The sequence below is a fragment of the Tiliqua scincoides genome, chromosome 4, assembly GCF_035046505.1.
Source record: "Tiliqua scincoides isolate rTilSci1 chromosome 4, rTilSci1.hap2, whole genome shotgun sequence".
NCBI classification, from domain to species: domain Eukaryota; kingdom Metazoa; phylum Chordata; class Lepidosauria; order Squamata; family Scincidae; genus Tiliqua; species Tiliqua scincoides.
The window spans coordinates 166,322,326-166,335,459 of NC_089824.1; the positions used below are offsets into that span (position 1 = coordinate 166,322,326).

The following is a 13,134-nucleotide window of genomic DNA, read 5'->3' on the forward strand; positions in this document are numbered from 1 at the left end:
TATGTGAAGTTTTGATTTTTTGCCCCAATGTGCATGACTTTACACTTACTTACATTGAAACGCATCTGCCATTTTGCTGCCCATTCTGCCAGTTTGGAGAGATCCTTCTGGAGCTCCTCACAATCATTTCTGGTCTTCACCACTTGGAAACGTTTGGTGTCAACTGCAAACTTAGCCACCTCGCTGCTCAACCCTGTCTCCAGGTCATTTATGAAGAGGTTGAAGAGCACCAGTCCCAGGACAGATCCTTGGGGCACACCACTTTTCACCTCTCTCCACTGTGAAAATTGCCCATTGACACCCACTCTCTGTTTCCTGGTCTTCAACCAGGTCTCAGTCCAGGAGAGGACCTGCCCTCTAATTCCCTGACTGTGGAGTCGTGAGGAACCATGTCGAACGCCTTCTGAAAGTCCGGATATATAATGTCCACGGGTTCTCCCGCATCCACATGCCTGTTGACCTTTTCAAAGAATTCTAAAAAGTTTGTGAGGCAAGACTTACCCTTACAGAAGCCATGCTGATTCTCCCTCAGCAAGGCTTGTTCGTCGATGTGTTTTGAGATTCTATCTTTGATGAGGCATTCCACCATCTTACCCGGTATAGATGTTAGGCTGACCGGCCTATAGTTTCCCGGGTCCCCCCTCTTTCCCTTTTTAAAGATCGGTATGACATTTGCATCCCATAGGGATGAGGAGTCCCGAACTGGATGCCCCTCGGCTCCTGTCGGCCTTCCCCCAGGGATCAGTTTAAAAGCTGCTCTGCCACCTTTTTAATGTTATGCGCGAGCAGTCTGGTTCCATTCTGGTTTAAGTGAAGCCCATCCCTCTTGTACAGGCCCCTCTTGTTCCAAAACGTTCCCCAGTGCCTAATGAATCTAAACCCCTCCTCCCTACACCACAGGTTCATCCATGCATTGAGACCCCTGATCTCCGCCTGCCTAGCTGGCCCTGCGCATGAAACAGGTAGCACTTCAGAGAACGCTACCTTTGAGGTCCTGGCTTTCAGTTTCCTACCTAATAGCCCAAATTTGGCCTCCAGGACCTCCCAGCTACACTTTCCCACGTTGTTGGTGCCAACATGCACCACAACCGCTACCTCCTCCCGAGCCCTATCTACCAGACTGTCTAGATGAGAAGTGATGTCTGCAACCTTCGCACCAGGCAGGCAAGTCGCCATGCGGTCCTCACATCCGTCGCAAACCCCCCTCTCACCGAGTAGTATCCTGAGAGCGTTCGGATATGGGCCCATCCCCTGGAGAAGGGGTCACCCCTAGGGGATTGTTTCCCTCCTCTCCAGGATGGCATCCTCCAGCCCCAAGACTTCCCATGCGGGCAGCTGAGGAGCTGCACGCCTGAGGTCGGAACGAAGCCTGACTGTCCCCGGAAGTCTCCCCACGGTCCTTCTCTGCCTTCCTCTGCTTCTTCAGGTCAGCCACCAAGGCTTCAAGGGAGCGGATGCGTTCCCTGAGTCCCTGGAGCTCCTTGCACCAAGGACATACCCATGATTTATGCCCCAGAGGCATATAGTCATACATGTGGCACTCGATGCAAAACACTGGATAGCCCCCACCCTGCTGCTGGCTGTCTGACTGCATAGCTTTTTTATTTTGTTTGTTTTTGTTTAGGGGTACTAAAAAATGCTACACTGGTTAGCAGCCCTCATCTCAAGGGAAGAGAAAGGGCGGTATCTGGGGCCCTGGCCTCCTCGCCCTGCTGGTGAACTCGCACAGATGCTAAACTCGCGGTGCCTTACCTGGCACTTTGTTCCGGAGGCACTTGGTGTCCCAGAGGCCACACACGCTTCTGAAGAGAGGCAGAAGCTCTCTATCCCTGTGGGCTGCTCCTACTATATTAAACCTTCCTGCTCATAATAACTTTAGGGGGAAAAAAAGATACCTTTTGCCTACTAAAACTAGATCGCACTATCTTGTCAACATACATTTCAGAAAAACCATTTGGGGCACCTATATTATATACTGCTCTTGTACTGTGCTCATTTTTAATGAACTGCTGTTTACACAGGCCTGGTAACCATTTGATAAAGTAAACAATGACTAAGGGCCAGTTCCTATAAGTGAACAAGTTGCCCCAAATCCCACTTCACCATTCCTGAACATGGTGATAGTGTGGAGACATCACACCCCCGAATATCTGAAGGCAGCACACAGTGGCTGTGAGAAATGGGTTTGGCACTGTGTGAGCTGACCTCCCAGTTAGCCTTGTTACAATTTCCATGATGATAGTGGTACTCTTTGACACTGCAAGCATCATGCAATCACTGCAATCACAGGAGGAGCCTATCTGGGAAAAACTGGTTTGCATAATACACGGCAACTCCACACAATGCTGGTGCCTAAACAAGATGGGGGATCCTATGGGGCCACTCATATGTGTGAACTGGCACTGAGTTAACTGTTTAATTCATATTGAATAAAAGAAGCTTACACTTTTGTCTTATTTAGCCAGTGTGCTTTATCAGTGGGTAGGAAAGCAGTAAAACTGGCTATGGCTTCCAGTTGGGTATGTCCCAAAATGTGATAGAACTAAGAAGAGCCCTGCTGGATCAGACCAAGGGCCTTTCCAGTCAAGCTTCCTTTATCTCACAGGCCCACTGAGTGCTGTGGGAGCACTCAAGACAAGATACCCCTATACTGTTGCCCCTCCCTGGCATTCTGAGATAGGTGACCGCTAAAACCTGGAGGTTGTATACAGTCATCATGTTGTAACCTGTGATGGACTTTTCTTCCATAAATTTGTCCTTTTAAATGCATTTAGCCCTCTTGAAAGCACATATTCTGGACCCCACTGCTCAATTCAAAAGTCTTTGTCCTTTTGCCTTCCCCCATGACTTCCCTCTCACTTGTTCTAACACAAGGTCATCTGCCCCTTATAAAACCAGCATCAAGTCCCTCACACCTATGAACTGCCCACATCCCAGACTCCCTTGAACTCACAGTGATGGGCATGTTGGACTGTGCAGATCGCTGTTGCCAGGTCACAAAGAGATTCTCAATCTTCATCTGTTTCTCTAGCTCTGTGGAACAGGAGCAGGAGCTGAGGGGAGCAGGACCAGAGCCTCAGGTCCTTCCTCAACCAGGGGTTCTTTTTCTGACAATCTTTCTCTGCTGAAAACTCAAGATCCCTCAGAGCTGCAAATGCTCTTTTGTGTCAGAAATCACACTACAGACTGGACACCTGCAGGAAACCTCCCACAGATGCAACTCATGCTGACTTTACTCTATGCAACTTCTTCCCTTCCCACTCTTCATCCTACACTCTTGCAGCTAATGGTACTGCTTTGCTCAGAAAATCCCCTTAACTGCAGTATCCAAATTCCTCCCTCCACCCTTGACACAACTGCAAGGAACATTCTCCATTACTTCTGTTCTTCTACTTACCTTTTCTCTCTGAGCTCTTTATCTCCAAGAACTGAGCTCCATGCTGCGCCACACAGTCAAGTGAACTCAGCTGCAAGCTATGAAGGACTGATCGGTTGGTTGACACATCACGAAGGGCCTCATCAAAGGGGACCATGTCAGGAGGGAAGTGCAGAGGTTGCAAGATGCGTGAAGAGCTGCTGAGCCGACGTTGCTCCTTGCTTGGGGGGACACTGGAGTTCCGTATCAGGGCATCTATCTCCAGAGTGGAGTTCAGGAAAGGATTTTGCTCCTAAGAGCAAAATGGAGAAATGCCATGAGAGCCAGTTGGGGGCAGAAGGTCCCATTGCCTATCAGCTCAGGAATGCATAAAGCCCGGGCTACCTGTTTGCTGTCCTCATGCCATGGTGTGTCCATGTAGCAGTAGTGGTGGAAAAGTCCAAGTTTCTGGCTGAGCAGACAGTGCACAACATGGGCACGGGCATTCTGCCATTGTAGCAAGCGAGTGAGAGAGCTGGTCAGGGCACTGCCCAGGTCCACAGACCAATTGTAGGTGTACAGCACCAACTGTAAGGGAAAGAGAAACAAGTGAGTCAATGAGGTGTAGTCTGCTGATTCAAACCAGGAGTGTGCCAAAGTTCTACCTGGGCCCAGTGGTTTTGCAGGGGCTGGGCACAACCCCAGCCTGCTGCACACCTTTTTGTCAATGATCTCCATGAAAAGAAATCTTTGCCGGGGAGCAACATCACAGCCCTTTTCTGCAGAGCCAAGTTCAGTGGCCTCAAAACGCTGGAATCCCTTGAGGGCTAAAGGAAGACAGGGAGGAAGACACAAAGTGAAATTTAGTTCTTGAGATTCCTGCCAGGACTCTGAGGTAGTAAGAAGAGAGTATGCTGCCACATTTCCCACTCTGCCACTCACCTTGTTCAGTGCTGTAGCGCCACTGGTGGAAGCTTCGCCCCAGCAGAATGAATTGTCGAATGACAGCTGGTCGGGCACTTGTGCCTGGGCTCAGGGAATATGGCACAAAGGTCACACCCTGGGGACAGCTGCCAGAATAGGACAAGGAACAGCATGACGGCACAGCAATGTCCAATCCACAGATCAAGCCCCTTGTCTCATATGCATTCTTTCCACCCTGCTAAGAATGATTTCTAAGTGACTTCCCCGCAGGCCAATTATCAAGGAAGTTCAGTACCCACCTGACTCTTTCAAACACTTTGACAGCAGTATCATTTGCCAATGTAGTGACAATGTTTACCACCTCCAGCATGATAGGGGGTAGCAGGAAGCGAGAGACGCTCTCCATGGCACACTGCTGCACAGAGGGACAGCCTGTACAGAGAAGGAAATACCAAAAGAGGTGGCAAAACTTGAGCAAAAGCTCAGAAAAAAAAACACCTCCAAAGATAAGGCTGGGATGAAAAGCCTACTGCTCTTTGGCACCATCAAAGCACCCAGTTTTCACAGAGAGACTTGAAAGGATTGTTGATGCACTAGGGCAGCGTTTCTCAATGTCTGTCCCTTGCTGCACCACTTCACATGGTCCACCTATTGGAAGCACCACCAGAAGTAACTGGCAATGACGTCATTGCCACTAACTTCTGAATTGGGATGCCAGACGCAATGTGACAAACAACAGTAAGAGGCTCAGGGCAGACTAGAGGGCTTTTTTGAGCGTGCAAAAAGCATACAATGGAGCTCTGCCAATCAAGCCTTCTACTACTGCTTGTTGCATTGCATTTCTGGTCTCACTGACAGGTAGTGGAGTTCTAGGGTCCCATGAGTACCACCAGAAACCACTTGAAGTACCACCAGTGGTACGAGTACCACTAGTTGAGAAACGCTGCATTAGGGCAACCATAGAAAAAAGATCATGAGCAGGAAGGGGGAATGGAGGCAATACAGCCACAATAAAACCCCTTTGCTTAGCACAGCTGGATTCATACATGGTATGACAAAGAGAGACATGCATCCACAGCACTTGATACTACCATACACACTGCATGTTACCTCCCACACCCTCTATCTCAAACTCTGTGTTCAGAGATAGCCAAACTATAAGTGAAGCAATATGCTTTTGTTTGATTGAAACATTCAGGTTATCATAGTATTTGATCTGTTTGTCAAGACCAAGGGTAGCAGTGCGAAAAAAGAGCCATGGCCCAGGCCTGACAAGTCTGCCCCAGATCATTAAGTGGAAGTGGGCCAATGTGGCAGAAGAGTGCACTCAACAGGCACACATGCTCAAACCACATTCATTCAAGTCTCTCTTCTGGTTTCTGAGCCTTTAACATCGCCCTTGCGTTTGCAAGCTTTTCTCCCCAAAACACAGAGATTAGACAAAAAAATTCTGTTTCTTGTTCATGCTCACCAATTCTAATCCTCCAAGAGCAAACGTTCTGGACTAAGACAAGTAAAAAAAAACCAGGATACAGACTACAGTACCTACCCAAGCGATTCATGAATGCCATCCAGGACTGGCAGGTCTGGCTGAAAATTGAGTGCAAGGTTCCTACATCACCCTCCTCTATCTGGCAGGCCCGGCGCCTGTGAAAAGGACATCTGTTACTCAAGGTCCACAGGGGTGAAAAACGAAGTGGGATCCAGAAAAGAAAACCAGGCCAAAATGAGATTCCCACCCTCTTGAAATGCATGTAGGAGCCCAATGCCCAGGAGAAGGCAATGATAATGCCTTGGCCAAGCTGCTCTCAGCAGCACCAACAACTAGATCCTTGTAGCAGGCAAGGCAGCCCCCACTCTTGAGTGAGGAGCCCAGGAGCTTTCCGTACAGAAGCTGTGCATTCAAGCAGATCAAAAGAACATGGGACTTTGGGTTGGAGAATTGCTCTCTCCACTTTCCCGTAAAGGTGAGGTACAGAAAGAGTGTCCAGATGCTTGCCTTTGGGCCTGCCCCTGCTCCGCAATGTGATCCTGGCTTGAGGGCTGCTTCACACTCTCAGTCTTGTGGCGGCGACGGGTGCGACTCTCTTCAGGCCGCTCCAGCACGATGTCATCTGTGGTCTTTGGACTTCCTTGCTCCACCATCTCTGGTTTACTCTGAGAATCAAGGCAAGGCACTGAAAAGAGGCCTTGACTGCAATGCCTATTGCAGTTTGGTACAGAGAGTTTTAGGGCCCTGGCGCTTGCCTGTCCAACAAATGTCTGTATTACACAAGATTTTCTCTCCTCCTTGCATTTGTATCTTTTCATCTGTTCAAAGGACTCAAATACATGCTCACACCTTCCACATAATCTTGTAAGGCGTATCAGTGTAATAACATATTAACTGTGTGCTAGTATTGGTGGAGACAGAAACATAGAGGTGTGTTTTAACTACCTTAGTGGCTCTTGTGACAGAACATTTTCTGGTTCATAGGCCATACGCTTAGCCACCATGCCAGGCCAGCATAACTTATGGCAAAACTGTGCCAAAACAAGCCCTTCTGCCACATCTGGCCACTCATCCAAGTTTTGTTGCTTGTCTAGGACTGCAAAACAGGGAGTTGCCAAGCACCTGGCATGCCACAAGCCAAGGCTGATGGACTAGGATTGGCTTCATGGATTGCAAATTATTTAGGCCTGTATCAGTTCTTTCATCCACAGTTTCTGGTTTTTGGCTAACCTTCACCACCCACCATCTTTCCATAGAGTCATTACCAGCATGTCCCAGAAGCTGCGTCGTCCCATCCTACTGGTTGGCGTGACAGGCTCGCCTACAACTGCAGTGGGCACAGAAAAATTCAAAGAGGGTGGACATGCTCTGACTATGGCTGGACGAGTCAGCCCCTTGGTCTCCGACATTGTCCGGCGCAGGTTTCCTGAAAACAGAGCACCCATCAGAACCGCTGCTAAGACGCACGCAGACCAAGTCAAACTGATCGCAGAACAACATTTTTGTGTTTTGAAACCTTACAGAAAGACATTGTTACTATAAGGGATCCTTCTATGGGAAGGGCTGCCTTCTGGGTCTTTGTTTTCCTTGCTTTCATGGGCTTGGCACAATAGGACTCCTGAAGCCACTTGGAGCTGCTTTTTCAGTGGGCTCTCCCTGATCCATATGATGCCCAACAAGTTGAGACTTCACAAAAGGCAACAAAACAATCACTTATGGGTAGAGGTGTTTGTTCCTGGCGAGTAAGACAGGATTACAGGCTAAGTCTTACTGAACACAACAGGCTTATTTTTAAGTAAAATAAACAACACCGTTTTCAAATACTTCTACATATGGGCTGATGTGAGCTTGTGCAATACTTTCACAGATCCCATGGAAGCTAAGAGCTATGCCAGCCCCAAAAGTAGGCTCTTACCAATACTTCCTTGATCCTCTGGCTCAGTGGATGGCTCCACACAGAGTGGATTGGGCAGCACACGGAACTCCATGAGGGTATCACACAGGGCATGGCGCAGGGTGCTGCGTAGCCTCTCGGACAGCTGCAGCAAGCTGATGTTGCCCTTCTCCCAGATGTCCAGGCGCACCAGAGGACAGAGAGCTATTGAAGAGAAGTTAGCATCAAGAGGGAGTGCCAAGGTAAAACTGGCCCTGTGCTAACATTGGGGGCCACCTGGGCTCCCAAACAGGCAAGATGAGAGCCATGATGCTCAAGTCTTTCTCTGCCAGGAAGTTGTCACTCCGCCCAGCAAGCACGCAGATACCCCCATCTTCCCACCTGGCTGTGAGGTGCCAGGCTCTGACTGGTAGTTGTTGACAGCAGTCAAGCTCTCAAAATCGTCCTCCTGAAGGAATGATGTGCTCAGCAGAGAAGTGGGTGGCCTCACCCAGCGAGTCAATGAGATGGGATTTCCACGGATATCCACAAAGGACAGTGCAATGCATGCAATGCCTGCAGGGGAAGTAAAAGAGCTGACTGAGCCCTGAAGTCCTCCACGAGTGCTAAGGATCTAGGAGACAAAAGCCTTAGGGTACTTGTGACAGACACGCAGTTGTCCACGGGGTGCAGCTCAGGAGGAAAAGAAAATCATATGCAGAAACAAGATCATGGACAAGGAGGGGTGAAAAAAGAGCCAAGGAAGTCAGCACAGCTAGGTATTCATTCATACATGAGGAAAGAAGAGACTGGCACCTGCTGGGAGAGGCCTGGAGGGAGGGGACATTCATCAAAGGCTCAGAAAAGTCCAATCAGCAAAAGTAGCAAAGAGAACAGAAGGCAGATCACCTGTCTCCAAACACTGTTGCAATTGTCTCCTGCATTGACTTTGCCAAGAGGCAGCTTACACGGTTGTGCACCACAATTGCAACAAGAGCCTTTTGGGAAATTTAGATATCAAGTCCTGCGTAATTGAAGGGTTCCCTAGAGCTCTTTCTCCTGACCCCTGGATGATCAAATCAATCAATGCCTACAGTTAAAAAATAGAAAGGCAAAGTGATGGCACCAGAAGCACATTTTGCCATCTTATTCAGACCAACACTGAGAATCCCATGGCTTCTCATGGGTGTGCAAAGAGCGAAGGACTCAAAATCTGTGGACAACATCAGCAGGAACTGACAACATTCTAGGCACCAAATCAGGAAAATTGTCCTCAGACAGAAGTAAGGATTCTTTCTCTAAGCAAAACGTGGGCTCTGCACTGGCAGAGGCACTGCACACCACACCACTTCATCCAGGCCATTTGCATCTAGGAAAGACACGGCACATGGGCTCCTGCCTTCAATACAATTTTCCAGCAGCGGCATTCTCCTACAACTTCCTACTGCCTCAGTTTCTGTCTCTGTCTGATGTTATACATCAGACATACATGCACAAGAGGAAAAGATATGTAGGCTGTAGTTATTGCTTGCCAGACCACAATAAGAGAAAGGAAAGGAAGCCTAATTCAGGTAGGCGATGAACCTCCCTGTAAACGCAAACCACAGCAATCTTCTCTTCCTTCAACATCCTCCGATTCAAGGCATGGCTGGTCCTGAAACATATCCAGCATTATTTTACTGACTCAGTGGCAAGATAACAATAGAAGCGCAATATTGCTTTTACTTCAAAATATTGTAAGTTGCCTTAGGTGCCTCTTCCGAGACAGAAAGGTAGGGCGTATAAAGTAAATAACCACAGATTAACTCACTTAATCCGCACTCTGCCTGGAAGTTATAAGCATAGGCAAAGAGTGTACTTGCTCAACAGGAAATGCCAGATGGCTTGCTACCACCAGCCCACTACTAAGTAACACAACGGCATAGGGAAAATACTTCTGCTTGATCTCATATGTGACAATTACTCAAAAGCAAAAACCATCTATTGGATATCCCAAAATGCCCAGTAACCTCACCTTACCAATTGGCCTCTCACCAATTTCTAGCATCTTTGTCCCTTACTAATGGACCAAAGTGCCTTTTAAAAAAATATTTTGATGCTTTATACTCAGGGTTAGTAAGATATTGTTCTTCCACCTAATCCTAGAGCTGTAGAACGTCTCTTCCTCAGCTTCAGGATTAGATGGAAGAACAATCTCTTACCAACTCTGAGTCACTAAATAAAGCAACAAAAATTTTAACGTATCTTGCTCCACAAATTACTTATCTTACTCACCTCAAACCAGAGGGGGACTTTGTTCCAACAACCGAAGGGGGGGGGTCTATCACAGGAGTTTACACACTTCGAATAATAGTTCTACAAAATTTGCAGACATTGATTGTTGTAGCCACCCTGAATTCTTTAAACAACTAGTCCAGCTCCAGTCAGGGTCTCTGTGGGGCCAGGAAATAGAAAGATGAGAGCCAGGAAAATATCTGCTAGAAGAGATCTGAGCAACAGATACAAGATATGAAAAGTGGGTGATACAGCAGGTGCCAGGTACTACAGCAAAAGCCAAAACCACAGCAGGCACAAATCAGAATGAGGATGGAAGCAGCACCGGAAAAGTTCAGTGGAATGCTGGAATCTACAGGAAACTACCTTGAAACTGAGAAGGTGGAAACAGGTGCTGCACAAGATCCAACATGGAACCTATGTGATAGAAGAATGTTCAGACACACTTTAAGGTGGCGTGTGGCTTGCACAATCAAACCATAGTGAAGGTGGAAAGGGAAGAAAGGTGGAAAGGGAGACAGAACACACACAGACAAACCAGCCACAAGCTAGCAGTACCAGACAGTGACGGTTTCCACCATCTTATGCAGAATCAGACCCTTGTTCCATCTAGCTCAGAACTGTCCACACTAAATGGCAGTGGCTCTCCAGGGTTTTAGACAGGAGTCTTTCCCAGCCCCACCTGGAGATGGAAGGATTGAAGCTGGGACCTTTCACATATAAGGCACATGCTCTACCATTGAGCTATGGCCCCATTTCCTAGCTTCAGTGACAATGTGGAGAGAAGCCACCATGTCTGCATAACTTACAACCAGCCACCATGACTGACTTTGGGAGAGGTCCTCAATGCTCCCTTCACCCCACTGCTGCACACAGCACTATCCAAATAGGAGGAGCACTTGAGTGCAGGGGCCTTCCACTGATTGCTCAAGTCACAAAGGTCAAGCAGCAGGTAGACAACTCTTCAACACCTCTTTTTCCATGCACATACTCAGAGTTTCAGGGGAAGATTGTCTATGGGTGTGTTCCACCTGAAGAACAAAAGCTTGCTGTAGAGCAGAATGAATCTCATTACCTTTGCCACCAGTGCCCTGGCCTCCAGGCTTGTTGTACAGATAGAGATCCAGGTCTGGGCTGCTGCTGCTGCTCTGGTGGAAATAGTGCTGAAAAAAATAAGACAAGAAGCATAACCAGAGCACTGAATGGCAGAGTACTGAGGCAACCCAGGCCAGAACACTGTTAGACTTTAAATCTTCATTAGACTGGAAAATAGTTGACAGTAGAACAAGCGTTTATCTTTAACCATGAAAAACTGTATTCTATGACTGACTTTCAGTGGCTTGGATCAGGAGGAGATGTTTGCTCTAGGGCAGGCTCCAGGGGTTTGGAGATGGATACTATGGCATCCACTGAGCCCTGGGTAATACTTATACAGTCCAGTTTGGACTTTTCCTTCCATTTTCATGTTTGTTCTCATAACTCCAGTTGTTTGAAGGGTGAACCTGGGTGGTAGTACTTAGGGGGGCAACAAAAGTCTCCATGCAGATGGATGGATAGTTGCTATGTCCTGTTTATGGCTCATTGCCTAGTCTGGTGCCTCATCACAGGCACAAAGCAGTCACTGTTCTTTGGACACATTCTCTGGACCTCTCCATAGTAAGATAAACACTGCAGTGAACACAGCATCCTCTAACATGCCTCCTTGGGGTGTCCTTCGGGGAGAAAGGCGGAACACAAATCTGATTAATCAATCAATTAAATTAATTAATTAGATTTAATTAATTAGATTTAATTAATTGATTAACAAACAAACAGACATGCAACAACACACGTAGGCACCTCCACACTCACCTTGAAGTGGTTTTCCACGTTGCTGTCTGTGTACTTGGGAGTATGCAGAAAAATGAGCAGGTTCTGACGTAGGTAGCAGGCTACAGCTGGGAGCCAGGGCAAGCAGGACGGGGGAAGAGTAAACTGCAGCACTTCGGTGGGCGGGCTGCCTGGAGGCTGTATGAACTGCAGGAAGAAGATCTTGTCACTAGTCAGGCACCTGAATACATCCATCCCTGAGGCCTGGAGATTTCAGCCAAGGAACAAGAAGCTCAACTGGGAGAAAGAACAGATCAGACTGATTGAGCAAGCAGGTCAAAGCTTCCTTCCATCCAATTTGCAGGACATCCATTACCTCAACATCAGCTGGAGTGAGCTTGCAGTTCCGCACAAGCATGACTGTGATTATGTCCAGGGTGGCCTCATCCAGGCGCCTGCGCAGAACCTTCACCAGCTCATCTGTGATCTCAGGTCCTAGAAAGGTGAAAGATGGTTGCCAGAAAATCTCTTTGCTTAGCTCAGCATTCTGTGGCATCCAGTAGCACAGTCCCTTTGTCTTTCACTCTCCCCCCACCCTGCAAAAACATTTGTTCCATTGTTCGACAGACCACACAGTCATTCTTGCAATACTATTTATTTATTTGGGGATTTCTATATGGCCTTTCTCTGGATAAACAAAACCTGGTGCTCAAGGCAGTTTATCCATCACCCTCCTCCTCCTTCGTAGCATTTGCCTTCCGCCTCTTGCTTTGCCACAGCTACATTAGCAAAGTTCCAGATAAAGGATCCACATGTGCAACAGTGAACTGTATCACAATTGCCAGGCAGTCCCAGAGATATAAGGTATGTGTAAAACAAAAAGTTTGAAGCAGTGAAGCCAAAAGGGAAAATAACATCAACTAAACATTAAACAAATTCCACAAGGGCAGATGGACAATAAGAGTAGTTTGATTTTATTTATTTTTACATGGAGAGTGTTAAAAATCCCTTATCAAGAATACAACTACTCCACCCAGGGCCTTTTCTATCGTTCAAACACCACAGAGGGCACAAAAGTTGCTAGCAGAAACAAGACCTCTACATATCCCCCCTACTCCCCTCTCTGATGTTACAGTGCATGTTTGTGACCTACCTGCCTGTGCCACTCCATGAACCACCAGCTGGATATGTTTGTCCAATTGGCTCACAGGGCGGGCTGAATCCACACTGCGGCAAGAGGCTATCTCCAAGGAGGAGCGAGAGCCCTATCAAGGAGAATGAACGAAGACTGAGAAGATGCAACTGAATGTCAAGCTTTCTGGAAAGAAGACAGAGTTCACTTTGCATGCACTGCTCTCTCTTAGCACTAAGGGTACAGGGACATCTCTGTGAGGGAAACAAGAGACT

General features: G+C 47.6%; 1 protein-coding gene across 5 annotated transcripts in view; it reads right to left on the minus strand.

Moving 5' to 3' along the window:
• The window catches only part of SZT2 (SZT2 subunit of KICSTOR complex), a 94,693-nt gene that overhangs the window by 11,869 nt on the left and 69,690 nt on the right, over positions 1–13,134 (minus strand). For all 5 annotated transcript variants that reach the window (XM_066625314.1, XM_066625313.1, XM_066625317.1 and 2 more), the window contains 15 exons: positions 12,881–12,992; positions 12,104–12,222; positions 11,770–11,934; positions 10,994–11,081; positions 8,047–8,220; positions 7,687–7,869; positions 7,037–7,197; positions 6,279–6,436; positions 5,829–5,926; positions 4,579–4,711; positions 4,298–4,425; positions 4,073–4,182; positions 3,761–3,943; positions 3,398–3,668; positions 2,954–3,033 (listed from right to left, as the gene is read on the minus strand). In XM_066625314.1, the coding sequence (XP_066481411.1) occupies positions 2,954–3,033; positions 3,398–3,668; positions 3,761–3,943; positions 4,073–4,182; positions 4,298–4,425; positions 4,579–4,711; positions 5,829–5,926; positions 6,279–6,436; positions 7,037–7,197; positions 7,687–7,869; positions 8,047–8,220; positions 10,994–11,081; positions 11,770–11,934; positions 12,104–12,222; positions 12,881–12,992 (2,163 nt within the window). The remainder of the gene's footprint in view (positions 1–2,953; positions 3,034–3,397; positions 3,669–3,760; positions 3,944–4,072; positions 4,183–4,297; positions 4,426–4,578; positions 4,712–5,828; positions 5,927–6,278; positions 6,437–7,036; positions 7,198–7,686; positions 7,870–8,046; positions 8,221–10,993; positions 11,082–11,769; positions 11,935–12,103; positions 12,223–12,880; positions 12,993–13,134) is intronic.